General features: G+C 51.6%; 1 protein-coding gene across 2 annotated transcripts; it reads right to left on the reverse strand.

The window, feature by feature from the left end:
• Positions 1-891: 891 nt before the first annotated feature.
• Positions 892-12959, reverse strand: LOC111162563 (coiled-coil domain containing 130). 2 transcript variants are annotated; one of them, XM_022527061.1, is made up of 11 exons: positions 10881-12706; positions 10661-10716; positions 10371-10574; positions 9080-9133; positions 7777-7859; positions 6391-6446; positions 4987-5047; positions 4062-4204; positions 3807-3979; positions 1708-1846; positions 892-1574 (listed from the first exon to the last, which is right to left on the reverse strand). In XM_022527061.1, the coding sequence occupies exons 3-11, from the start codon at positions 10371-10373 to the stop codon at positions 1108-1110; spliced, it is 1179 nt and encodes a 392-aa protein (XP_022382769.1). In that variant the 5' UTR covers positions 10374-10574; positions 10661-10716; positions 10881-12706; the 3' UTR covers positions 892-1107. The 2 variants fall into 2 exon arrangements, with proteins under 2 accessions (XP_022382769.1, XP_022382770.1); XM_022527062.1 differs by lacking the exons at positions 10661-10716; positions 10881-12706 and adding an exon at positions 12914-12959.
• Positions 12960-25338: the final 12379 nt, after the last annotated feature.

Below are 25338 nucleotides of genomic sequence, written 5' to 3' on the forward strand. Positions count from 1 at the left end.
GAAACCTCCCATCCCAGCAGGGAGCAAAGGCTGGTGGGCTGGGGACAGCCACTGGGGCCACCAACTCCCCTGAGGGACAAGGCCAATAAGAATCTGGCCAGAACCTCAGCCCTGAGAGGGCAGTGTGTCTGGTATCCCACTGTATCCCCAGGGCCTAGGTTAGTGGCCAGCACACTGTAAATAGCCTATCAATTTTTGTTAAATGATTTTCCTTTTCCACGGTTTGGGAGGAGGTGGCAGGCTGGGAGGATGGCCTGCTGTTTCTGAGCCGTTTTCTGCTCAGTTTACCAGATACCTTCAAAAGATGCATTATGGGGCACCCAGGTGGCTCAGTTGGTTAAGCGACTGCCTTCGGCTCAGGTCATGATCCCGGAGTCCTGGAATCGAGTCCCATATCGGGCTCCCAGCTCCATGGGGAGTCTGCTTCTCCCCCTGACCTTCCATCTCATGCTCTCTCAATTTCTCTCTCAAATAAACAAATAAAATCTTAAAAAAGAAAAAAAAAAAGATGCATCATGGTAGAGAAGTGGGGGAGGTCTTTCAGGACCTTCCAAGGCATCCCCACAGGCTGGGGATAACAGAAACCCCACACCTGCATACTCCAGGCCCAGCTGCTTCAGGCTCCGCCTGTGTTCCCAGCCCTGGCCTTCCCTGTGTGATTCCCACAGCCTGGTTCCCTTTCCACCCTTCACACAGCCTGTGCTGCCTCCTCTGGAAGTCTGCCTTGACTGTAGACCAGCTGGAGCCACCACCTTGAGTCATGCCAGGTGGGGGTCATGGCTGAGGCCACAGTTGTGGCGGCAGCATCACACTGGCTGGTGAGAGTCCCCAAAGTTCAGTTGGCTGGGGGTGGTGGACAGCCCCTGGGCCTGGCTAGGAACCTGAGGCAGGGACAAAGAAGCAGGTCTTTAATGTTGGGATGATGTCCCACAAGGCACAAACACCCTCTCCAGCACCAAATAAATAACTCCACCGCTGCAGGAAGGCAAGGTCTGGGGAGGGGCAGTATCGGAGCACTCCGGGGGCTGGTGGACAAGCAGGGCTGCAGTCCCACGGGCCTCCTGGGCGAGTCGTAGCCTCTGGAGCGGGTCTGGTCCCCAGAACCACTCACTCGCTCTCTGAATCGGAGTAATCAGCCACAAGAGAGGAGCTGAGGGTGCACAGGTGTAGCATGTCCTCCTGAGAGGAGCCTGGTGGGGACTGGGGCCTGTCCTGACATTTCCCCTCCTGCTCCCGAGGCCCCCTGCTCTTGGGGGTCTCGGCCGTCTCCGGAGAGCAGTCTCGGGGGGGTGTGGGCCCATCCTGGGTGTTCCCCTCTGGCACCCATGGCTCCCCAGACTTGGGGGTCTCCGTTGTGTGCTGGGGGCTCTCTGAGACCTCCCGGGACCGCCGCCGTACGATGCCCAGGTCCTCTACAGTGATGGGGGAGCAGGCCGGTGCTGATCTGCGGTTCTGGGCCAGCTTCTTCAGGACACTGCCAGCTTTGCTGCTGCTGGTGGCGGGTCCTGGGGTGGAAGGGAACCAGGAGCGGCTGATGATCTCTGTCCGCTTGAGTTTCTGCTTGTCCTCGTAGGCTGGGGGTTGGGAGGGAAGAGAGGGAAGGAGGTCCAAAGCTGCCCTCTGCCCTGGCCTGCCACGGCCCACTTGTGGCTGAGGACCCCCATCTCTGCCCGCCCAGTCCCCCAGGCCCGCTGGCTCCCCACGCACAGTCCAGGGTGTGGAACTTGAGCAGGGCGGCCAGCCTGCGGTCGTCCTCTGTCTCGGGCACCAGTGGAATGGCCAGGCTCGCCTTAGCCTGCAGCGCCTGGTCCCTCTCTTCCTCCTCCTGCATGGCTTTTTTCTTTTCCTGTGTGGTGGGGGACAGGGTGCGGGAAAGGTGTCAAAGACCTGCCTCTTCCTTGCCCGCTGACGTGGGCTGTGTTCCTCTACTCAGCTTCCTGCACTTCAAGCTCGTTTGAGGAAAGGGCCTCCCACAGGGCCCGGGACACAGAAGTCACCCAACAAGCGTGAGCTGCGAGCGTCATTAACACACGTACTGTTCAGTCCTCTGCTCATTCATTCCATGAAAATTTACAGAATGGCCAGCTTGTACCAGGCCTTGTTCTAGGCACTCTCTAGTGAGTGCAGCAGTGAGCAGACACAAACCGTTGACCTCAGGGTGCTGACATTCTAGTGGGTGACAGATACAAGGTGGCAAGGATAAAAAGAACACTGGGAAGGGGGTAGGGAGCGAGGGGTTCAACTGTAAATGTGGTGCAGGAGGGAGGGAAGGGTCAGGCAAGGTCTCCCCGAGAAGGTCACATGTGAGAAAAAACATGAATGAAGGAGTCATATGCATATCTGGGGGAAAAATGTTCCAAGGTAGGGGGAACAGCCTGTGCCAAGGCCCAGAAGCTGAAGTGTGCTTGGAAGAACAGTGAGGAGGCCAGTGTGGTTGGAACAAAGTGAGTGAGGGGAAGGTGGGATAGTGGGGAGGGGAAATGAGATCAATCAGGCTATGGGCTATGGGGAGGACTTTGGCTTCTATTTTAAGTGGGAACCTTGGAAAGTTCTAAGCAGAGAGAGGAGTATTCACAGGTGCCTCCTGGTGGCCATGTGGGGAACAAATACTGCTGTGTGTTGGTGGGGGTGGGGGTGGTGGTCAGGAGCCTAGAGACGGGGGCAGAGAGACTGTGCTGGTCCACGCGGGAGATGATGGGGCTGTGGGAGTGGTCAGACCCTGAAAAATTTGCCAACAGGAGACAGAGCTGAGGGGGAGTCAAGGTCGACTCTAGGTTTCAGGGCCTGAATCCCTAGAAGGACAGAGATGCCTCTATTGCTGAGAAAGGGAAGATGTGGGTGGGTGGCTCAGGGACAGATGGGGGCTTGTTAGGGTGTTATGTCTGAGGGTCCTTAGACACCTCATGGGGAGATGCCCCAAAGGCAGGGGACACATAGCTCAGGGCACAGGCCTGGCGGGAAGCACATGTTTTCAGTAACAAATAATTAGTAAGAAAACTAGCAGTTTTACTTCTAATAATGACCACAGAATGATAAGGAAAGAAAGCAGGAAGGAACAAGAGCTGGAGAATGGTGACAGCTGGAGCCCCATGGAGGTTATTGGGGGAGCTCCTGCCTGCCTGGGGGGCACAAGGCAGCCCATAGAGGGAGGGAAGAGGGAAGGTTCTCGCATCCTGCAGGATTCTCCAGTGCCCCTCCGGATGCCCGAGAGGGTGAAAAATCCATTCATGGTGCCCTCGGACCCTGGGCCCGACTCCCTGTGATGGGACTCCAGCCAGTATCTTTCGTACAACTTCGGAAGTTACTGTGGTCACTGACAACAGGGCCCTGGGGTGTCCTGGAGGCAGGACTATGTCCTGGTCGTTTGCCCCTGCACCCTCAGCGACTCGCCATGTCAGGACAGGGGTCTTGGCCAAGCATTTGTGTACTGAAATATGCACGATTACATTTCATTGTAGGTGACTTTCTCTTAAAAAAAATTTTTTTTTAACCACCAGACACTGAAGAGAGGACTCTGATAATTATGCAGGGGTGGGTTGACGATCTACGGACTTTGTGTGGGGATAGCTGAGTGGACCCATGAAATATGTGTTATGAGCTGAGCTGTAGGTGTGCGCCTGGTAAGCCAGGGCTCTTCATGGGTGCCGGGAGGTGGGGGTGTGGTCAGATGGGGAAACTGAGGCTCAGAGGGCTAAATGACCCACCTATAGCTAAGATGTAGTGGGGCGAAGGCCGCCCCTGCGTTCTCTCCCTTCCAGCATCAGTGCCCCCCACCCGCCCCTCAGGGTCCCCCCGCCCCTGCTCACTCGGAATCTCTTCCGCAGCATGCTGTTGAGTGCGAAGTCATCCTTCCAGGCGCTCTGGGCCTCCTGGATGTGGCTCAGGGTGGGGAGGGCTTTCTTGAGTGTGCTCCGGTCTGCCTCGCCGTGCTCCAGGCGGAACATGGCATCTGTCTCCAGCTTCTGCTTCTTCTCGTGCTCTGCAGCGACCAGAAAGCAGCAGGGCCTTGAGGGTCCTGCTCAGGCTCTGGGCTGGCCTTGGGGCCCGCCCCCCGCGCTCACCTGTCGTCAGCACCTGCTCATTGTCCGCCATGTCCCAGCGCTCCTCCTTGCGCTGGGCGCCGCTCACAATCACGTAGTCGCAGTTGGCGGGGTCTGTCTGCATCTCGATGTAGTTGACGCAGAGGTGGCATTTCATCCGGAACCTGGTGGGCAGAGGGCGGAAGTCAGGACACTGCAGTGGCCCCAGGTCACCCGTCACCCCTGCCTGCTTTCTTCTGTCATGTGTCACGTGACAAGTGTTCACTGAGCACCTACCCACCAAGCTCTGCATCTGGGGTTAGAGCTGCGGGTCAGACAGACTGACGGGCTGTCTGGCGTCTGCTCACTTTTCACTCATGTATCCAACACACCCTCCCGAGTTAGGCTGCTCTGTGGCATGCTGAGTGGCAGCTGCTGGGGACACAGCAGTGAGGGACGCTAGCCTGCTCTTGGAGGGACTGACCTTCCAGCAGAGGCCACATAGGCAGCAAATGCATGAGCAACCACTGTCCGGTGGTGAGCGCTGCTCTGGAAAAGGCCTGAGAGGCAGTGTTGGGGCAGAAACCCAAGAGGAGGGAGCCTTGTAGATGACTGGGGAAGAGCATTCCAGGCTGAAGGCATCCAGGTGGGGGCCTTCCTGGGGTGTGTGAGGGACCTCAAGGGGGAGAGTGGGACGAGATGAGGGTAGGGAGGGGATCGGGCAGAGCGCGCAAGGCCTTGTGGGCCATGGGGAGGGCTCAGGCTTTTACTCTGAGGAGGTGGGAACCATGGAGAGTTCTAGGCAGAGGGATATGCCCTGACTGACAGACCGGGACAGTGTCCAGGAAACGACTGCAGGGAATGGCCATCACGGAATGGCCACCCTCTGACTCAGATTCCTCTGGAGCCCCCTCGCCCTGCAGCTATCTGATGCGTCCCTCGGAGACGCCCGCCGGGCTGCCTGTACCTGTAGATCGGGGTTGTGTAGTAATTGCCAACCTTCTTCTTTTCGGCATTGTAGCGAACCCCTGGGAGGAGAGGGAGAGAATGAAGGCTCAGCATCTTTTCCCTGGGTGGGGGGGCAGAAAGGGGTGGAACTCCTCCAGACACAGCTCTGGAGGACCTTAAAATTCAAGGTGGGAAAGAGCCATGTCCAGGCTCCACGACAGGTGCTGAAGCCACAGAGGAGGGTGGGTGGTAGCAGGAGGGCCCGGGTTCAAATCCCAACTCCACCGCATTCCAGCCAGGCAACCTTAGGCCGGCTACTTTGGCCCTCTGGGCCTCAGTTTCCCCATCTGTTCAACAAGGAAGACTATAACGCCCACGGCGCAGTGATGTTATGGGAACCCCAGGAGCTAACAGTACACACGGATCACTTAGCACAGGGCCTGGGACGTGGCAAGTGCTCAAGAAGTGTTGGCTTTTATTATTAATGTCTGTGTTTTTTTGTTTTTTCCCTAATTAGATGACATATACTCCTGATCTTGCTCATGCGGTGAAAACAGCTTCAACTACAAAAACAGAGCTTAGGCTGGTGGGTGGTGTGGCCTGAGTTCTCCCTTCCTGGCGGTGGCTTCGGTTGACGGCCCTGAGGGTGACCTGCCTCTGGCATCAGGCTACATCCTGTTTCTGTCCCCTGAGCACTGGTGGCCTTCACTGTAGATGCCCCTGGGCTGGGTCTGATCGGGGGACCTACTGGCAAGAGGGGGGTGTCACACATCCTCCTCAGCAGTGGGGTGGCCCAGCCCCTCCTTCTTCTCTTCCGTGGCCCCTGGGAGAGGGGCTGGACCCTCGTGCCGAGAGCCACCACCACGCTTGCTTACAAAGCAAGCTGCTGCCCTGGGCCAGGCACTATGTGAGAAGCTGAGGGTCCCTGTGTCACAGAGCTGGGAACGGAAGCCAGGCGGGTCAAGTTACCGCCCCGTGGTCTCAGAGCCGCCTCTGGGACCACGGAGCCATGCCTGTCTGTCTGCCTGTCCATCTGTGGCATGGACAGGGTCCAGACCTTAAAGGTAAGAGCTGGGGCAGTGGCAGTGTGAGTTCATGAGGCCTCGCGTGTGCTGTGTGCTATATACTTTGTATGCCACATACATGGGGCGCGCACACCACCTGAATTTATGGCTGGGTAAACTGAGGCCCACAGAGACTAAGTCACCTGCTGAGGGTCCCCCAGCTAGGAAGTGGGAGAGCCGGGCCTCCTCACTGCTCTGCAGCGAGGCGCCCACAACCCGCTGGTCACTGGGATGCCTCTCTCCTCTCATATTCCTGATCGGGGCCCCCGGTGTGGACGGGCCAGGCAGGGAAGGGGCTCGCCGCCTGCAGGGCGGGACGTTTGGGGGTGGGGTGAGGAGTGGGAGCAGGCGGGGCTCACCCATGCCGATGTGGTTCTTGCAGCCGTCACACCAGATGTTAAAGGGCATCTCAAACCTATGCGAGTAGAAAACGGCTCATCAGCACCTGTCCGCTTGGGCCCTGCCTGAGTGTGTGTGCCCGTGCCTCCTGCTGCAGCCACGAGGCAGAGGGCACATGCATGAGGAGGACAGAGAGTGGAGGGCACCCCTCGAGGCAGGCCGGTCCCATCATTCTGCTCTCCCGCTGGCTCAGCCCGTCCGGGTGAGTCCCCGCCGCTGCGGCCCTATCTTCACGCCTTGCCCCGTGAGTGACCCCAACTGGAGGGGGGCGGTGGCCCAACCAGAGTTGAGCAGAGTTGCTGTATGGTCCCTGGATTTTTCTGTGGTCTGTCTGCAACACATGATCTGGCCATCCATGTGCAGGAGTGACAGAACTCGTGCTTCAAAATACCACGAAGTGATGAATGACGAGGCGAAGTCAAGAAGCCTGAGGCGGCCGAGCGGGGCGGGCTCTGGGGCTGGAGGTGTGGGGAGGGGTGTTTCGAGGTCACCTTCATCTTGGTGCCTCCCCAGGCCATGATGGCACTTGGATCTTGATTCTTTTTCTGTTGACATTCCTGCCTCTCATGACTGTCGCTGGATCCTCTGCTCAGGCCCAAGGTGCACCACAGAGACTGAGGTCAGTGTCCATGACGCAGAGAAGGGCTCATCCTTCTAAGGCAACACAGGCTGGCTTCTGTTTCCTGTCGCCGCTGACCCACCGGGGCGTGGGCCACAGACCAAAGGAGAGCCCCGAGAGAAGGGCCACTGTCCTGGCTCGATGCGGCCATGGCTGGGATTATTTATCCTCCCCCTACCCGTACCCTTTGCGATGTGACTCTACAATGCTTCCTGTTAAGAGGTGGGATGAACGGTCCCCACCCCCATAACATGACTGGCTTCGGGCAATCGATGAGACAGAAGGGACAGTGTGCCCGCTCTGGGGCTTGGCCTCAAGAGTCCTTATATACCTGCGCTCGCTCCCTTCTGGAACCTGGGCGCTGCCATGTGAACCAGCCCAGGCCATCCAACTGGAAGAGGAGACACATGTGGGGCAGAGCCTAGTCGTGCTGGCCCAGCCAGTCCGCAGGCAGGTGACCCCCGAACAGGTGAGAGAGCCCAGCCCGCGTCAGCCAAGGCCAGGGAAGGCCAGCAGAGGCAGCCAGCTGAGCTGCAGAACCGCGAGCAACATATGATACCTGCTTATCATTTGATGATGTGGCAACAGCGGACTGACAGGCCGACTTCCTGCTTCCTGGAATTGAGACCCCGTGACACGGGGCAAAATCAAAAGCACCGAATTCTCCTAGAGCCTGATGCCGGGTGGTACAAAGAGCAGGGGTCCCCAGGTGGGGCCGGGGCCTTACCTGATGATGAGGATGCCTTGTGACAGCTTCCGAGCCCGCTCCCGCAGCGGGTGGCTGTTGTGGTATCGGTTGAGGGAGCCATGCTGCGCGGAGAGGACAAGGGGGCGGGTTAGCACAGCCACGCAGGCTCTCCCAGGCCGAGAGAGGCTGCCTGCTCATGTCCTGCGGCGGATGCGAAGGGCAAACCATGGGGGCACTGAAGGCTTGGGGAAGCGAGCAGGGCTGGATCAGGAATACAGGAGACTGAATCTTTGCTCTTCCGTTTAGGAGATGAAAGACCTGTGTAACCCCGGGGAGTGACGTTGCCTTTTGCCTGCCGACGTTGCCTTTTGCCTGCCAACCTGTTTCCCCCAACTGTCGACCGGGGCGGTGACTGTACTGGCCTCTGGTGCTGCAGAGTCAGTGAGGTGAGGGGACAGCACTGGTCAGCGCTTACTGGCCACTCCACATGCCTCATCTTGGGTTTTTCGTTGGTTTATTTGTTTTTAAAAAGGTTACTTTAAGATTTTATTTTTAAGTCATCTCTACGCCCAATATGGGGCTCAAACTCACAACTCCGAGATCAAGAGTCACAGCTCTACCAACCGAGCCAGGGATCCCATGACATTGGGCTATTTTTCTATTTCCTCCTTTGACATATGGGGAAACTGGCACAGTGAGGCCAGTTATGTGCCCTGGATCACGTAGCTGGGACAATTCGTTCCCGGGCCCTTACAGAGTGCCTACAATGTGGGACCACAGCTGTGAACGAGACAGATAAACACCTCTGCCCTCAGGCAGACGTTCTAGAAGGGGGAGACGGACAATATCCAAATGAATGGATAGTGCATCAGGGAGCTATAAGGGCCACAAAGAGAAATAAAGTACTAGGTGATGCACAGAAAAGGAGATGGTGGTCAGGGAGGCCCTCTGTGGGGAGAGACCTGAAGGAAGGGAGGGAGCCTGTGGACAGAAGAGATTCCAAGCAGTGGGAACAGCTGAGGGAACAAAGAGGAAGCCAGAGGAGCTGGAGCTGGGAGAGCAAGGGGATCTGACAAAGAGCATCAGACCTCCCGACCTTCGCTGGAAATACACCAAGCTGGGTGGGTCCAGCATAAAAGGTCACTGACGTCACAGCCACATTTACCACTGGGAACGAAGGCTGCCCTGAGCCCGGGTGACACGTGCACAGCAGCGAGTCCTCAGAGGCCACCCACACTCTGCAGCCGTGGCTCTGACTCCAGGAGCGGATGACGGGCCATGCGCCCCCTGCTCTATGGAGTCTCTTTGCTGTGTGGACAAGGGGAAGGGAACCCGCCCTTACCTTTTCAGGATTGAAATCCGGAGGGTAGTACTTGTTTACACCTTTCCTTTCACCCTGGGAAGCAGAAGAGAGACGGGACTCAGAGAGGGTGATCTGGAGAAGACCTTGTCGCACAGCCTCAAGAGGCGGGGTCCGGATGAGGGAGACCGAGGGACATCCTAGAGAAGCCCTGGGCTCTGAGGGTCTCCACAGAGACTGTGACTTGGGGACTAGCGAACCACCACTGTCACCGTGGAAAATTCCACAAGAACCAGACTCTCCTAAAGCAAGGGTGCTCAGTGTTTTGGGGACCATGACTGACAGCCAGACGCATTTAACACTGCCACTGTGCACAAGCACATAACCCAGTGAAGCCCAGGGCAGGTTTTGTGAAAGAACGCTTACCCCCGCTGCGAGGGTCTTGCTTTCTCAATGCTGGCAGCCGCCCCATAAACTGAGCTCGTCACCCACCAAAGGAGTAGGTCTCAAACTGGGCTGAACATTATATCCCCCTGAGGAGTTTCTAAAATACTGATGCCTGGCCCCCAGCCCCAAAAGTTCTCCTGACAGGGGCTGCTTTGAGGTGTGACGCTCGGACAGGGGGCTTTTAAAAAAGCATCCTGCAAAACAGGTGTTTGGACAAATCCTTGTGCACACATGCTCACGGCAGCACTAATCACAACAGCCAAATGGTGGAAACAAGTCAAACGTTCATCGGTGGATGAACGGATACACAGAATACGGCTGTTCCAGATGGGGGAACATTACTCAGCGGTAACACGGAATGAAGTTCTGATTCTTGCTACGATGTGGAAGAACTCAAAAACACTATGTTCAGTGAAAGAAGCCACACGTGAAAGGCCACATATTATATGATTCCACTTACATGGACTGTCCCAAACAGACGAGTCCATGTAGACAGGAAGTGGGTTGGTGGCTGCCAGGGGCTGGGGAAGGGGATCTGGGGAGTGACTGCTCATGAGGACAGGATTTCCTTTTTGGGGGACATGGAAATGCTCTGGAACTAGGTAATCAAATACTAAATGCCACTAAATCGTACACTCTACAATAGCTCATGAATTTCACCTCCTTAAAAACCAAAAACCAAAAAACAAAAGAAAAGAAAAGACAAAAAAGCTTCCTGGATGATTTTAGTGCATGGCAAAGTTTGAGAACCACTGTACCAAAAAGATCACGATCTGGAGTTTGGAAATACCACCTTATAGCTTGGGGAGGGGGAGGGAAAGGGCTACTTTGGGGGCCTGACAAAGACCAGAAGTGAAACTCAACAAGCACAAGGCTGTCCACTCACCATCTTGGCAACTGCCTACCGGTCCTCACCCTCAGCACGGCTGATCTGAAAACACAACGGGACACGGATTGTGCAGGGTCAGCCCCCTGCCCAGCGCTGCCCTCCCAGGGAGCCTGGTGGAGGGGCCAAGTCTTCCTGCCGAAGATGCCGTGGGCTGTGTGTGGCAGCAGCGGCTTAGACGGTCCTCCAGAGAGCGGTGTTTGTCTGTTTAGAAAGACAGTGTCCTCTTCACTCTCCATCCAACATAGATTTCACACCTGACACCTTCTGCAGCCCCCATCGTGGCTTACCCGAACCGCAGCTGCTTCCTCTCTGGTCTCCTGGCTCTGCCCTTGACTGCCACAGTCTGTTTTGCCCACAGGGACCAGAAAGAGATCTTAAAATCTAAATCTGAAATATTGTTCTTCTGCTTAAACCCCTCCAGTGATCACCATCGGTTTGAGAATCAAGTCCAAACCCTTCCCATACCCTTTGGAGCCCCTGCCTTGGCTCTCCAAGCGTGCCTCTTACCCCTCTCCCTCCCTCTGTTGCAGTTGCACTGGCTCCCTGGCTGCCTTCGAAGGCTCAGCAGGTGCAGGCCAAGGGGCTTGAATGCTCTTCCACAGGCTGTCTGTTCTCTGTCACAGATCTCAGCTCAAATATCATCTCTGGCGGAGGCCTCATCTGACTACCTGATCTAAAGCCACTTCTCCCCTGGGGTTCCTATCACATGGCCCTGTCTATGCAGTCTGTCTCCTCTGCCAGGTTGCACTGTGTGTATCTCCAGCACCTGGGACAGTGCCTAGCCCCTGCTAAATGCTGACAGCGTGAACCACTCACGGTTGAAGTTTCCTAAGTATTAATGCAGGTGACACATGACAGATGGAAGGTTCCTTGCGCTGGGGGTGGGTGACCACCCTCCTCCTGTATATTTGCAGGAGAGACTTTTAGGTAAAATAAAACAAAGTTCTACTTGACACCAAAGAGAGATGCTACGAGGGACTGAAGCGTATTCTAGAATGCAGATTGGCAAATTTTCTCTATCGAGGACCAGACAGTAAATATTTCTGGCTCTGCGGACCAACTGCCTCTGTCCCAATGACTCAACTCTGCCGTCATAGCTGGAAAGCGGCTGTAGACAATATGTAAATGGGTGTTGGCTGCATTTCATCAAAACTCTATTTATGAACACCGAATTTTGAATTTCACATGGTTGTCACCTGTCACAAAATATACTTCCTTTTGATTTTTCCCAACTACTTATGAAGTCAAAACCATGCTTAGCTGTCAGGCTGTACAAAATCAGGCCGTGGCCTGGTTTTGGCCTGTGGGTGTAGTTATTTGGCTCCCTGTGCTAGAGTCAGGAAGTATCTAATTGTTTCTGCCACTTAGCTGTGCACCCTCTACCAGTTACTGCATGCCAGGCGCTCTATCCAGTCTGACATCACTGCCTTGTTTCATCTGTATTAGGTCACTATTATCTGCAGTTGACGAACGAGGACATGGGGGCTTAAGTAACTTGCCCAGGCTCAGAGGCGAAGCTGGGGTGCAAAGTTCCAGATGTAAACTATTCCACCATGACCCTGAACATCTCTTTACCACAGATCCTCCATCTGTGAAGTGCGTCCCTGGACCAGATTTTCCCAAGGTCATTTCCAACCTAAAAATGCTTTTGTCAACCAAACAGAAAAGTGCCCACTCAGGCTTTGGGGCACAGTTCCCTGGGCCTGCATCCCAGCTCCACTCCTTCCTAACTGGTGACTTCAGCCAGTGTCTGAGGGTCTCTGAACTTATACTTCCTCATCTGTAAAGAGTCTATGATGGTGACAGGACTTTCTGAGGTTCGACGAAGTAAGACACTGGGAAGTGTTTGCAGGGTACCCCATTTTTAGGAGCTGGGGCTCTTACAGGGGTTTTTACCACCCCAGTGACTGGCACAGGTGGGGCTACAGGATGAATGTATAGAAATTTCTAGTCCTTGGTGTCAGTAGTAATCATAACCCCTCTGGCTTAGGGCACAGTGCTTGGGCTTGGATCCGGACTCTGCTTGCTAGCATTTTGACTTTTGTTAAAGCATTCCTCTCTGAGCCTCAGTTCTCTCATCTATACAGAGGGCTTACAAAAGAGTCAACCTGATAAGGTTGCTGTCAAAACTCAGTGAGTTGAAGTACTTAGTCCAGCGTCAGATGCGGAGTTAAATGTTGGTACATTCGACTATTTCTCATGCCAAACCGTTCTACAAGCATCAAAATCTTCACCATAACCCAGTAAGATAGGGGCTCACTGGCCCCGTTTTTCAGATAAGAAAACCTAAGGGCCCTTCAGGCATAATACGGCCCGGGGCTGGGACTGAGGTCGCGGCCGGGGCCCGGGGATTTCAATAGGGGGTCGCGGCTGGGACATGGCCCGCGGACATGGGGCTCCGGAGATGGGCCCACAACCGCAGAGCCCCACGGCCCCCAGGGCGCTCGTCCCCCATCGGACGGCTCCGAGGTCGCGGGAAGCAACGACCAGACCCCGGACCTTCGCCGGGACCGACCGCCCCTCCGCCCGCGCGTACTTACCTGCCCTCCTCCTGACGTCACGCCGTGCCAGCGCCCGGAAGTGAGTGCCGGGTGCGCAAGGGGGCGTGGCGCACTCCCCGCGTAACGCGGACGCTGGCGCAAGGCGGGGCTAAGCCTCACCGCCGCTCTGATTTGACTGGCTGAATGCCAAAAGAAGTGGACCAATCCGGGATTTCCCTTTCCAACTGTGGGGCGTCACGATGCTTCTCAGGCCCCGCCCACTCTGCCTGGCCCAATGCGAGCCTCGGTTTCCCGGGAGCGCAGTCGGGGTAGGCGAGCGGTAGCTCGACGTTGGGTCGCTTGCGGCCCTCGGGCCAAATCATATCTGCTCTCTGCTCTTGGACGGCTAGAGATCCAAGAATTATTTTTCCATTTTATATTTGAGAGAGAGGGAACACAAGTTGGGGGAAGGGAGAAGGACAAGCAGACTCTGCGCTGTACACAGAGCCCAAAGCGGTGCTCGATCTCACCACCCTGAGATGGGTACCTAAGCTGAAATAAATAGTCCCCCACGCTTAACTGACTGAGCCACCCAGATGCCCTTATTTTTCCATTTTTAAATGGTTGTGGAAAAAAAAAAATCAAAAGAATTACCTTTTGTGATTTGTGAAAATACTACGAAGTTCACATTTTAGTGCCCATAAATAAAATACTACTGGAAGACAGCCCTGCCCATTCATTTATCCAGTTGTCGCCTGCTTTCCCATTACAAGAGCAGAGTTGAATAGTTGCAATAGAGAGCGTGTGACCCACAAAGCCTCAAAAATTTGCTCTCTGGCGCTTTGCAGAGGAAGTGGGTCGGTCCTTGCCTTTGAGTCTTCAGACCATCCTGGAGGCACCTTCTGCACAGAGGAGTGGCTTTTGAGTTTACTTTCATGCCCAGTAGGGCCCAACAGAATGTTTCTTCATTTGGTCATTCAGCAGCCGTTTACTAGGTGCCTAGTGTATGAGATTCAGAGAGCCAATGACACATTCTTTCCTCTGATGAGGCAGACACTTTATTATTTTTTTTTAATTTTATTTATTTGACAGAAAGAGATCACAAGTAGATGGAGAGGCAGTCAGAGAGAGAGAGAGGGAAGCAGGATCTCCGCGGAGCAGAGAACCCGATGCGGGACTCGATCCCAGGACCCTGGGATCATGACCTGAGCCGAAGGCAGCGGCTCAACCCACTGAGCCACCCAGGTGCCCCGAGGCAGACACTTTAAATGGCAATTTATCAAGGCAGTGTGAGAAATGCTGACAACACTACTACCACTGCTACTATATTGTTCGCTGCTAGGCCCTGTTGTAAAGCCCACACAAGCCAGCTCTTATGTGATTATGGTGCAGCCTATTAAGTGCTCATAACGCTCCAGGCATCTTTCATCACACTCACCACTCACTTACAGCTATCATCTCGGTAATGCTGCTCCTAGAAAATGGATACTCTATCTTTCATATTTTACAGATGAGGGGACAGGCCCAGAACAGTTAGGTAACTAGCCCAAAGCCACACAGCTAGTGAGGGGTGGAGGATTTTTTTTTTTTAATTTATTTGACAGATCACAAGTAGGCAGAGAGGCAGGCAGAGAGTGACAGGAGGAGGCAGGCTCCCTGCTGAGCAGAGAGCCCGATGCGGGACTTGATCCCAGGACCCTGAGATCGTGACCTGAGCCGAAGGCAGAGGCTTTAACCACTGAGCCACCCAGGTGCCCCGAGGATTTTCTTTTTAAAAGATTTTATTTACTTATTTGACCACACACACACACACACACACACACACACACACACACAGATCGCAAGTAGGCAGAGAGGCAGGCAGAGAGAGGGGGAAGCAGGCTCCCCGCTGAGCAGAGAACCTGATGCAGGGCTCGATCCCAGGACCCTGAGATCAGGACCTGAGCCGAAGGCAGAGGGTGAACCCACTGAGCCACCCAGGCGCCCCGAGGGGTGGAGGATTTGATTTCCATCTGCTGATGCTACACTTTGTTCTTTTAACCTCTGAGCTATGCTGCTTTGGGTTGTATGCCCTAAATCTAAGGGCCATGGGAACTCGGAAGAATCTTTAACAAGAGTGGAGTGTTTGGGTGTGGACAGGCATGAGACAAGACCCCTGGGAAGGGTGACTCCTGAGCTGGATGAAAAGGAATGAATCAGAGAAGGGACAATGGGGCAGAGTAATGTTCATAGATCCTGATGGACAAGATGGAGCTGCAGAGCTGCGTTCAATCCCAGAAATCTTGCTTACCACATCTGGATTTTTTAAAAAGATTTTATTTTATTTATTTGTCAGAAAGAGAGTGCACAAGCAGGGGGAGCAGGAGGAAGAGGGAGATGCAGGGTCCCCGCTGAGCGAGGAACCCAACATGGGTCTCAATCCCAGAACCCTGGGATCATGACCTGAACCAAAGGCAGATGCTTAACTGACTGAACCACCTAGGCATCCTCCACATCTGCATTTTCCTTGAATCCTTGTCCTGAAACTGAATGAAGAAACAGTGTTGGAAAAGCCATAAAATTCCACCTTGTACCATTTAGAGGAGGGGAGATATGAGAATCTTTGGCTGTCAAGGGACAAGTGCAACCTCTTTTATCACTCACACACAAGGCAAGTAATGAAACCCAAACATCAGCCTGAGATATGAAGAGACTGTTCTATAAAGATGTCAAACTCGAGCCCAGGGATGTCCTGTAGGGCCAAGGGAAGAGGAGGGTAATCAGCCAGTCTGGGAAAGTGGCAGGAAGGGAGCTGAATTCTAACTCTGGGGACCTCAACTCTGTTTGCTCAAACATAAAGTGGAATATCTTGGCTCTGCTCATGGGAATGAATGCAATGAATGCCATAAATGTATTTGTAAAACACTTTGAGTAAGTAAAGAGAATGCTGTGGGCTGGGAAGGGCATTCCAGAATCATGGTGCAGCTTTTGGGGATAAGGGCAGAATGATTAAGGAGGAGGCAGGATCTATGCTTCAGGAAGTTCTTGACATAAAGCTGAAGCCCATATCCCTGCTATTGGCAGGATCCTATTTCTAAGGTCAAGGGCCTCTTAGTTTGGGGACCTGGGGCAAGTCATTAACTACTGTATGCCTCAATTTCATTAGCCAAAGATGGAAATAATGACCCTTAATTTGTTGGAGAGATTTCACGGGATAATGTTGGGAAGGCACTTAGCATGATGCCTGGTCCTTCTAGATTCTGTGTGTGGTGAATTGGCTTAGCAAATAGGCTCCCCCCTGACTTTTGCATTGTGTAAATTAAAATTTTTTTTTTCATTTGTATTTATTTCTTTGAGAGAGAGAGAGAGAGAGAGAGAGCACAAGCAGGGGAAGAGGCAGAAGAAGGAGACTCCCCAGTGAGCAGAGAGCCTGACGTGGGTCTGGATCCCAAGATCCCAGGATCACGACCTGAGCTGAAAGCAGACTCTTAACCGACTGAGCCAACCAGGCGCACCTTACACTGTATAAACTAATTGATGTTTATCGAAGATTAAATGAGAAAACCAGTACTTTTTTAAAAAAAGATTTTATTTATTTATTTGACAGACAGAGATCACAAGTAGGCAGAGAGGCAGGCAGAGAGAGAGGGAAGGAAGCAGGCAGAGAGCCCAATGCGGGGCCCAATCCCAGGACTCTGGGATCATGACCTGAGCCGAAGGCAGAGGCTTTAACCCACTGAGTCACCCAGGCGCCCCAGTACTTTTAACTTTTGGTGTTCTGCATTGAGGACACCTTGAGGTTGAGTTACTATTTCCATTCATGATAGTAAACATTGTTCTGTAGAAGAATTGGCCCCAAAGAAAAGAATTGTGTCCAGGATATCACCTTTAAGACCATGATTAGGACAAATAAAAATCTTTTGAAAATGTGTGGGAGTTAGGTTTGATATAATTGTTATGTTCAGATAACTGAAATATGAAAGGGCTGGAGTCCCCCTACCTGTATCACCCTCTGGGACAAATACAGATTTTTACTACAGATGATTCTTCACCTTAAGGAATCATCATCCAGGGGTGCCTGGGTGGCTCAGTGGGTTAAACCTCTGCCTTCGGCTCGGATCCTAATTTGAGGGTCCTGGGATTGAGCCCCGCATCTGGCTCTCTGCTCAGCAGGGAGCCTGCTTCCTCCTCTCTCTGGCTGCCTCTCCGCCTACTTGTGATCTCTCTCTCTCTCTGTTAAATAAATAAAATCTTAAAAAAAAAAGAAGTAATTGTCCAAAAGAAATGAGTACTATTGACATTTTTTAAGAGGAAGTCTGTCCCTTTGTTGCTTCTGTGATGGATTCTAGTAAAAACATACATAAAGATGCTAAGAAACAGGATCTGACCCCTTGGGTTAGAAGGCATCAGCACGAAGTTTGCTTGTGAATTTCCATTCCCAAATGACATTTCTTCATTGCATCCACCTGTTTGGCGTTGTGTGTGATAAGGTGATGTTTCCAAACAGCAAACCGCAAACTTAGGGAGCAAACTTCTGGGATAAGACCAGGGGCAACATGGCAAGGGCGGTGTGCAGGAATCAGGTTTGGGGACCACAGAAATGCCCCTCCCTCCACCCCCACCCTCCGTCCTGTGTAATAGGGCCACCAACAGGGGTCTCTGGCCAGGTGTCTCTGGCCACCAACAGCACATGTAAATACAGCCCTCCAGAAAGGCACTGCTCACACAGAGGGGACCCAATGAGGCAGGAGATGCTTTGTCAAATGAGTATTGGTGAGGGTAACAGAAAAAAGGTGTGAAATGAGGGGAAGGGGCAAAAAGAGAGGGAAATGTCTGTACACCGATTCTTTCTCTTCTTTTTCTTCTTTCCTTTCCTTTCCTCCTTCTCTCTCTCTCTCTCTCTCTTTCTTTTTAAGATTTTAAAGATTTTGTTTATCTATTTGACAGAGAGAGAGAGAGACAGTGAGAGCAGGAATACAAGCAGAGGGGAGTGGGAGTGAGGGAAGCAGGCTTCCCGTAGAGCAGGGAGCCCTGGGATCATGACTGGAACCCAAGGCAGACGCTAAACAACCCAGGCGCCTTCACCAATACTTTCTAGAACACAGTCTCAAACTCCAAGCAAAAATGTTTAGATCGCCTTGATTCATTACTTACCCAAACAAGCCAGGTACTCTTCGTTCCTTCATTCATTTGACAAGTATTTATTGAGTGTTACTAGGTGTTTAACATTGTTCTAAGCACTGGGGATGAAGCCGTATGCAAATCTGTCTTTTTTCTTTTTTTTTCCTCTTGAGCTTACATTCTGGTGGGTTCAGGTTGGATTGTCCTGGGCAGACCATTCTCTAGGAATAAGATCTCGATTCCTTATTTCAAGTTCCTGTTCTTTGAGGAGAGGACATAGAATTTTCTGAGCTATTACCCCAACCCGGCCACTGCAAAGTACATAGAAAGGCAGGTGGGTGCTGAAGAGAATTAACTAAAGGGCTGATCTATGGCTTTTTGTACAAATCCTAGTAGGTCAGAATAATTTATGTGGATGCTTGGGACATTCCTATAATTTAGCAGCACATGATGGAGCATTTTACAAGGCCGGTGTTTAATTTCATTTTATTTTTCCTCACAGAAACACCAGGGTGTCTTGGGCTTAAATACCACAATTTCCCACAAACAAGCCCCTGCCACTGGCGTGTTAAACACCACCATAATTTACTTGTTAGAATCAGGAATAATACTGAATTTGTCTGAGTGGTAACAACAACCTGGAAAAACTGACTCTGAAAGATGTGTCTGAGGGTCCAAGCCTGGGGGCTGAGAGAAGTAACAAAAGACATTAGAGGGTGAAGAGGACACTGGGAGGGAGGTGGGTAACCTTAATAACTCCAAGGAGTGGGAGGGAAGGGGAAGATCTTGTCAGAATCTGAGCACTTCAAGGGGCTCCTGGGTGGCTTCATGGGTTAAGGTTCCGACTCTTGATTTCAGTTTAGGTCATAGTCTTGGGTCCTGGGATTGAGCTCAGGGTCAGGCTCTGCGCTCAGCAGGGAGTCTGCTTGTCTCTCTGCCCTCCTGCGCCCCTCACCCCCCAGCTTGGGCATGCTCTCTCTAATAGATAAAATCTTAAGAAAGAAAGAAAAAAAAAAGAATCTGAGCACTTCCAGGTCCTTAGAAATCATCTCACTATTTTCATCTGACAGAGGGGGAAAAAATGAGTCCAAGGAGGTTAAGTGACAAAGCCATAGGGCCTGTAATGGCAGAAATGAGGACAGACCCAAGGTTTCCTGTCTTGGCCAATGCTTGGTCTGCCCAGTTGAACTGTCCATGACAATCATCCGCTGTTTCATAAACTCCAATTGGACAACTAGTTTCCAGAAAATCTGGCTATTTTAAGAATCTGCCTATCATTTAGAGAGAATTAATATAGCATATACTTCGGAGCACAGAACAATGGTGAGAGAATTTAAAATCTATTTAGTGAAAACTGACAAATATATCTTTTGATTTTTGGCTCTGGTCAGGGGTTCTCAACTGGGTTCTTCCCCCCCCCCCCAGGGGACATCTGGCAGTGTCTGGAGATACTTTGGGTTGGTTGTGACATTTGAGGGTTGTAGTGCTCATGGCATCTAGTAAGTAGAGGCTGGATAAACTCCTAAACACCAACAGTGCCCAGGACAGCCCCACTCCTGCCCCCAAAGAATGATCTGGCCTTAAATGCCGCTAGTACTGATGTTGAGAAACTCTGCAGTAGAGGCACAAAACCCAGAATGGGAGCTCGGGTTGGAAGACTGGGTAGGCTGCCTTGACCATGGTGGGGGATGCCAAGTGGGCTGAAGAATTTGCCAGCAAAGGCACTGTTTCAAAGGTTAGCATCTTTGGGTTCCTAAATCCAACGCTGTCCCCCATCCTGATAATGGTCCAGATGGTGTCCAGTGCATTCTGGGCTGCTTTTTCCTGCTCTCCTTCTCCCCACCCCTGCCAAACCACAAAGGCTCACCCCACCCCCAGATTCTCTAGCGGGGTTACCCTAAGGTGGGCATCTTCCCCTCCTAGTCCTGCCAGGCACTAGCTGAATCCCTTGGGCGGGCCCCTTCACTTTTCTAGGCCTCAGTTTCCTTCCCTGTAAAATGGGGAGAATGATAACACCCACCTCTTATGGCTGTTTTAGGAGAGCACTTCACTCTATCACTCCCGCTACAAAGGCCTCGCGAGCGCTCCCCACGGAGGCCGCCTTGATCTCAATTTTCTAAATCTTCAGCTTCTGAGATGGGGCTGTGAACCCACGTTCTACAAATGGGGAAACTGAGGCTGGGGGAGGGGTTACCGAACTGGAGCACTTTCTCCTATCTTTGAGGGAAGGGGCCGGGCTGGAAGGCGGGGGGTTCTTCTCCAGAGCTCTCCGAAAGGCGCTCAGCACCAAGGTTGGAGGGGTTAACGAGCTTCTCCCTCCTGGGCCCCTGCAATCCCACTTCCCCGCTGGGCTAGGCTCCCGGCGGCGGGGACGCGGGCGGGGACAGCCTGGCTGGGAGCTAGGGGCCCGTGGCTGGGTCCAAGGCGCATGCGCGCGCGCCTGAGGCTCAGCCCTGGCGTCGGGCCCGGTTATCCGGGCAACCGGGGCGGGGCGAAAAAGCCGCTGAGTCTCTTTGGTTCGTTAATGGTCGGTCTTTTGCCTAAATTCTGTGAAACTTCTTCGGGTTGTTCATCGTCCCTTCGTTCATTCACTGCCAACTGGACAAAGGTTGATTTCCTATCTCCAGGAGCATCTGCGCTAATTAAATGAAAACCACGGTCGGGCGGATCCCGGCCAGGATTAGGTGCAGGTGGAGACCACTTTAAGAACTCCCAGAGTCCATCCCATTCACCTTCACATGTCACTTTTTCTTTCCTCTTCTGCCTTTGAGTACTCTATAATTTATTAACGGCATCTATAATTTATCTGACTTCTCCGGCCAGATCGTGCTTAGACCAAATCACGAATCTGAATTTTGCAGAAATGACTCAGTGGTGACTAACTCCATTAGGAAAGAGCAGTCTCTGCAAAGAAGTTCATAGCAGAATTTCTTTAAATAGAAAACGTCCTCAGTGCCTGACAACTACTCACTTTATATAAAATTCATTTAGATACAAGACCTCTCCCTCCCCTTGCTCCCCGCCCCCCACCCCGGCCTGCTTTTGGCATTTAGACATAAGCCACTGTATATGGTTGGCTGTGGGCAACCTGGCTGAAGGTTGTGCCTGGCTGAGAGAACGGGAATCCATCAGGATTTCAGGGGCTGAAATCCAGAGTAGCTATGTTCCCCAAGTTGGAGGACAGCGCACCTTCTAGCTGGTCTCTTAGAGTGGGTGCCTTTTTCTGTTTGCATTAAGCTGGGAAGTTTCTATATGTGCCTTGCTGCACATAACTTAACAGTAACCAGTTGCATGGCTTCAGGCTTTATGGAATGCTTATAACAACCTTTTTAAATGTCATTCCAGGGGCACCTGGGTGGCTCAGTGGGTTAAAGCCTCTGCCTTCTGCTTGGGTCATGATCCCAGGGTACTGGGATCGAGTCCCGCATGGGGCTCTCTGCTCAGCAGGGAGCCTGCTTCCTCCTCTCTCTCTCTCCCTGCCTCTGTGCCTACTTGTGATCTCTGCCTGTCAAATAAATAAATAAAATTAAAAAAAAATGTTATTCCATTTAATGCATGTCACAGGTTTCTTGTGGACCCAAATCTTTGGTTAAAAGCAAACACAGTGCAAAGTGGTGGGTATTAATTCTCTTTCTCAGCTCTACCAGGTCCTCTAGGGCCTCAGGTTCCTTTCATCTTATTGTTCCTCTGTCCCCTAGGGCTTGTCCTCATCTACATGGTAAAAGCTTGTTTGCCTTCATTTCCAAGTTCAAACCAACAGAAAGGGAGAGGAGGAAGTTAGGGCAAATAGCTTGTGTTTAAGGAGATGACCTCCAACTTTCTCGTGTGTTTGCTGGGATCACATTGACTCAAACATAGTTCCATAGTCACATCTGGCTGCAGGGGTTCCTGGGAAATGTACTTTCCAGCTGGGGCTCATGCATCCCCCCTAACCTAAAATAGGAAGTTCTATTACTAAATGGAATAAAGAGATAGTGAATTGTGGGGACAGTTCGCCATTGTAAGCCCCTTGAAGATAAAGACTGGGTCATCGCATTTTTTGAAGAAACACAGCAGACATATTTTGTGCTTGGCTTTTGGTTGAGGAGGAAGGGTCCTGTTATAATTGATAAGCAGCACTGCATAGTGGAGAAGCTGGGATTTTAAACCTTGCCTGTGCTACTTACTGACTGACTGTGTTGATCCCAAATTATATCACCACTCAGCAACAGTTTTTCTAATCTGCAAAATGGCTCACATACCCACTCTTCACAGGGTACAGTGAGGGTAAATGGGGAGAAACATGTGAAACTCATAGCACAGTGCTCAGAACTTGTGATCCATGCACCACCCTACCCTTAGCTATGGTTAAAATATTTTACCTGTTCCTTCACAAATACACTCTTATTTCCAGGAAGTTGCATAAAAGCATATAGCTAGAGAGAAAAGAGGCAAGAGTGTTGAAATGTTAGTGTCAACACCTTATTCCTATTAGAAAAATATGTGGAAACCATGTCTATCATTTAATCTGTTGCAAGCAAGAGACTGTTAATGTTAAAGGAAAGAAAATTAAAATGCTATTATAAAAACTGATACAAACATCAGACAAACCAATTTGAGGTATCAATATTTTACAAAATATATCACAAATAATCTTTTTTTTTTTTAGATTTTATTTATTTGAGAGAGAGAGAGAAGAGAGAGCACAGGAGTGGGGCACAGGGGGGAAGGGCAAAGGGAGAAGCAGACTCACCACTGAGCAGGGAGCCAGACACAGATTTTGATCCCAGGACCCGAGATCATGACCTGAGCCGAAGGCAGTTGCCTAACGGACTGGGTCACCCAGGGGACCCTGTTACCAGTAATCTTAAAATAAGAAAAAAACCAAGGAACTGCCACAGATTGCAGGAGACTCTCCTTACAGTCTGCGCAACTCTTCTGAAAATCGAGTGATTCAAAATAACAGTTTTCAAAAAAGCGATACACAGAGAGAGGGCTCCTGGGTGGCTCAGTCGTTAAGAGTCTGCCTTCTGCTCAGGTCATGATCCCAGGGTTCTGGAATCGAGCCCCGCATCAGGTCCCCTACTCCACGGGAAGCCTGCTTCTCCCTCTCCCGTTCCCCCTGCTGTGTCCCCTCTCTCGCTGTATCTCTCCCTGTCAAATAAATAAATAAAATCTTACAAAAAATTATACACAGGTTTGAATTTATTCAATTATTGCCTTTTACCCCACTTTTGGCAAAGATGGCAGCTGTCTTCCAAAAATCTGTTTCTGTTTGCTTTCCTTCCATAATGATGGACCTGTTGCTGCTTACCTCGCAGGTGGCTGTGGGACACCTGTCTCTCCAGTAGAAAATGAGCAGGGGTGAGTAAGATGTGCCATGTCTGGTTGTGGCCTTCAAAACACCAGGTATAATGCTCTTCTGTGCTTTCTTTCCTTTTCCTGGAGCTAGAACACGGGTATCCCCCCAGCCCAGCACTAGTCCTGCAGTGGGGACGGTGCCCTTGGTGACAGCTGTTATGAGTTGCATTGCGTCCCTCCAAAAGATATGCTGAAGTCCTAATCCCTGGTACTGTGAATGTGACTGTGATTTTGTGATCTAAAAAATAGATATTTGGTTTATGTCCCCGGTTCCTGGCACAGAGCTCTTAAAACCCATACAACTTCCTGAGTGATAGCGGTGATAGAAGCATCTCTTGTTAGAATATTGGGTTTTAGTCCCTCATTCTTGACACGAGACCCATCTACGACCGGTGGAATCTCCAGAGTGATGAGTGTCTTTTTTAATCTAATGAGGTGACTGGGGGCCGGGGGCCCCTAGGTAGCTTCAGGGTGGGGGGTGGTTGCCAGAAAGACCAGCCACATGATTAGAGAGAGGGTTGGAACTTTCATCTTCATCCTCTTGAATTCTGTGGAAGGGAGAGGGGCAGGAGGTTGAGGCCATTACCAATGGCCAGTGATTTAATCCCTCATGCTTACGTCATGAAACCTCCATAAACCTCCCTACATTATGGGGTTTGGAGAGCTCCCAGGTTGGTGAGCACATGCGTGTACCAGGAGGGCGGTGCCGCCTAACTCCACAGGACATAGCCCCTGCCCTTGGAACCCTTCCAGAATTCACCCTGTGTACCTCTTCATCTGTGCTCATTTATAGCCATAATATCCTTTATAGTCAACCAGTAATAGTAACTAAATCATTTTCCCTGAGTCATATGAGCTGTTCCAGCAAATTACTGACCCAAGAAGGGGACTGCAGGAATTCCTAACTTCTAGACGGTTTGTCAGAAGTATGGGAAGCTTGGGACTTGTGATTAGCATCCAAAGTGGGGACAGTCTTGTGGGACTGAGCCCTTAACTCATGGGGTCTGACGCAAATTCTGGGTAGTTAGTGTCAGAATTCATTTGAATCTCTGGACACCCAGTTGGTGTCCAAAGAATTAGAAAATTGGTTGTAGGTGTGGGAATCCCCTCCCCCGCCTTGGTAGTGACCTTATTTGGAAATAGGGGCTTTGCACATATCATCAAGTTAAGATGAGGTCTTTAAGAGGAGGGCTCTAGTCCAATATGACTGGTGTCCTTATAAGAAGAAGACTTTACAGAGACAAATGGAGAGAAGAAGGCCATGTGGAGCCGGAGGTAGAGGTTGGAGTGGATGTGGAGGAAACCCCTGGGGCCACCAGGAGTGGAAAGAGCCCAGGAAGGATCTTCCCCTAGAGCTTTTGGAGGGAGCATGGCCCTGCCAACACCTTGACTTCAGACTCTTGGCCTCCAGAGCTGTGAGAGAAATTCCTCATGTTTTAAGCCACCTAGTACATGGCCCTCTGTTACAGAAGCCCTAGGAGTTGAACACAGTAGCAGAGCAAGGAAATGGAAAGAACATGGGCCCCACGGGACCAGAGGGGCACAGCACACACCCCTGCCTCACACATCTGAGGGCCATCACCTGACATAGGTGGATACTTCTATGTTCTTCAGTTTTTTAAAAGATTTTATTTATTTATTTGTGTGAGAGAGTGTGAGAAAGAGAGAGAGAGAGAGAGATCATGAGCAGGGGGAGGGGTAGAGGGAGCCCCAAGCAGGGAGCCCCATGTGGGACTCGATCCCAGGACCTGAGCCAAAGGCAGACGCTTAAATGACTGAGCCACCCAGCCACCCACTTCTATGTTCTTTAAACTGCCCTGTTTCGGGGGTGTCTGTTATAGCAACTTAGTTTTTCCTTCCTTCTCTCCTCCCTCTCTCACTCCCTCCCTTCCTTTCTTTCTTGGCTTGTTAATGAACTTCTTAACACTGAACATGGAACTTTCTTTCTCCATCTGTTTTAGAAAGTAAACTTTCTCTTCTCTTGGAATATCCCTCATTTACTACTCTAGCTTTGCCACTGACTGCTTCTGAGTGTTGCTTTCCAG

The sequence above is a fragment of the Enhydra lutris genome, unplaced genomic scaffold, assembly GCF_002288905.1.
Source record: "Enhydra lutris kenyoni isolate GAN:26980312 unplaced genomic scaffold, ASM228890v2 scaffoldscaffold92, whole genome shotgun sequence".
Classification (NCBI taxonomy): Eukaryota; Metazoa; Chordata; class Mammalia; order Carnivora; family Mustelidae; genus Enhydra; species Enhydra lutris.

Coding starts and splice junctions, on each gene's coding strand:
- LOC111162563 (XM_022527062.1), bottom strand. Junction 7,860..9,079: donor CGGATTTCAATCCTGAAAAG/GTAAGGGCGGGT, acceptor CTCTCCGCGCAG/CATGGCTCCCTCAACCGATA. Junction 4,205..4,986: donor TACACAACCCCGATCTACAG/GTACAGGCAGCC, acceptor TCTGCCCACCAG/GTTCCGGATGAAATGCCACC.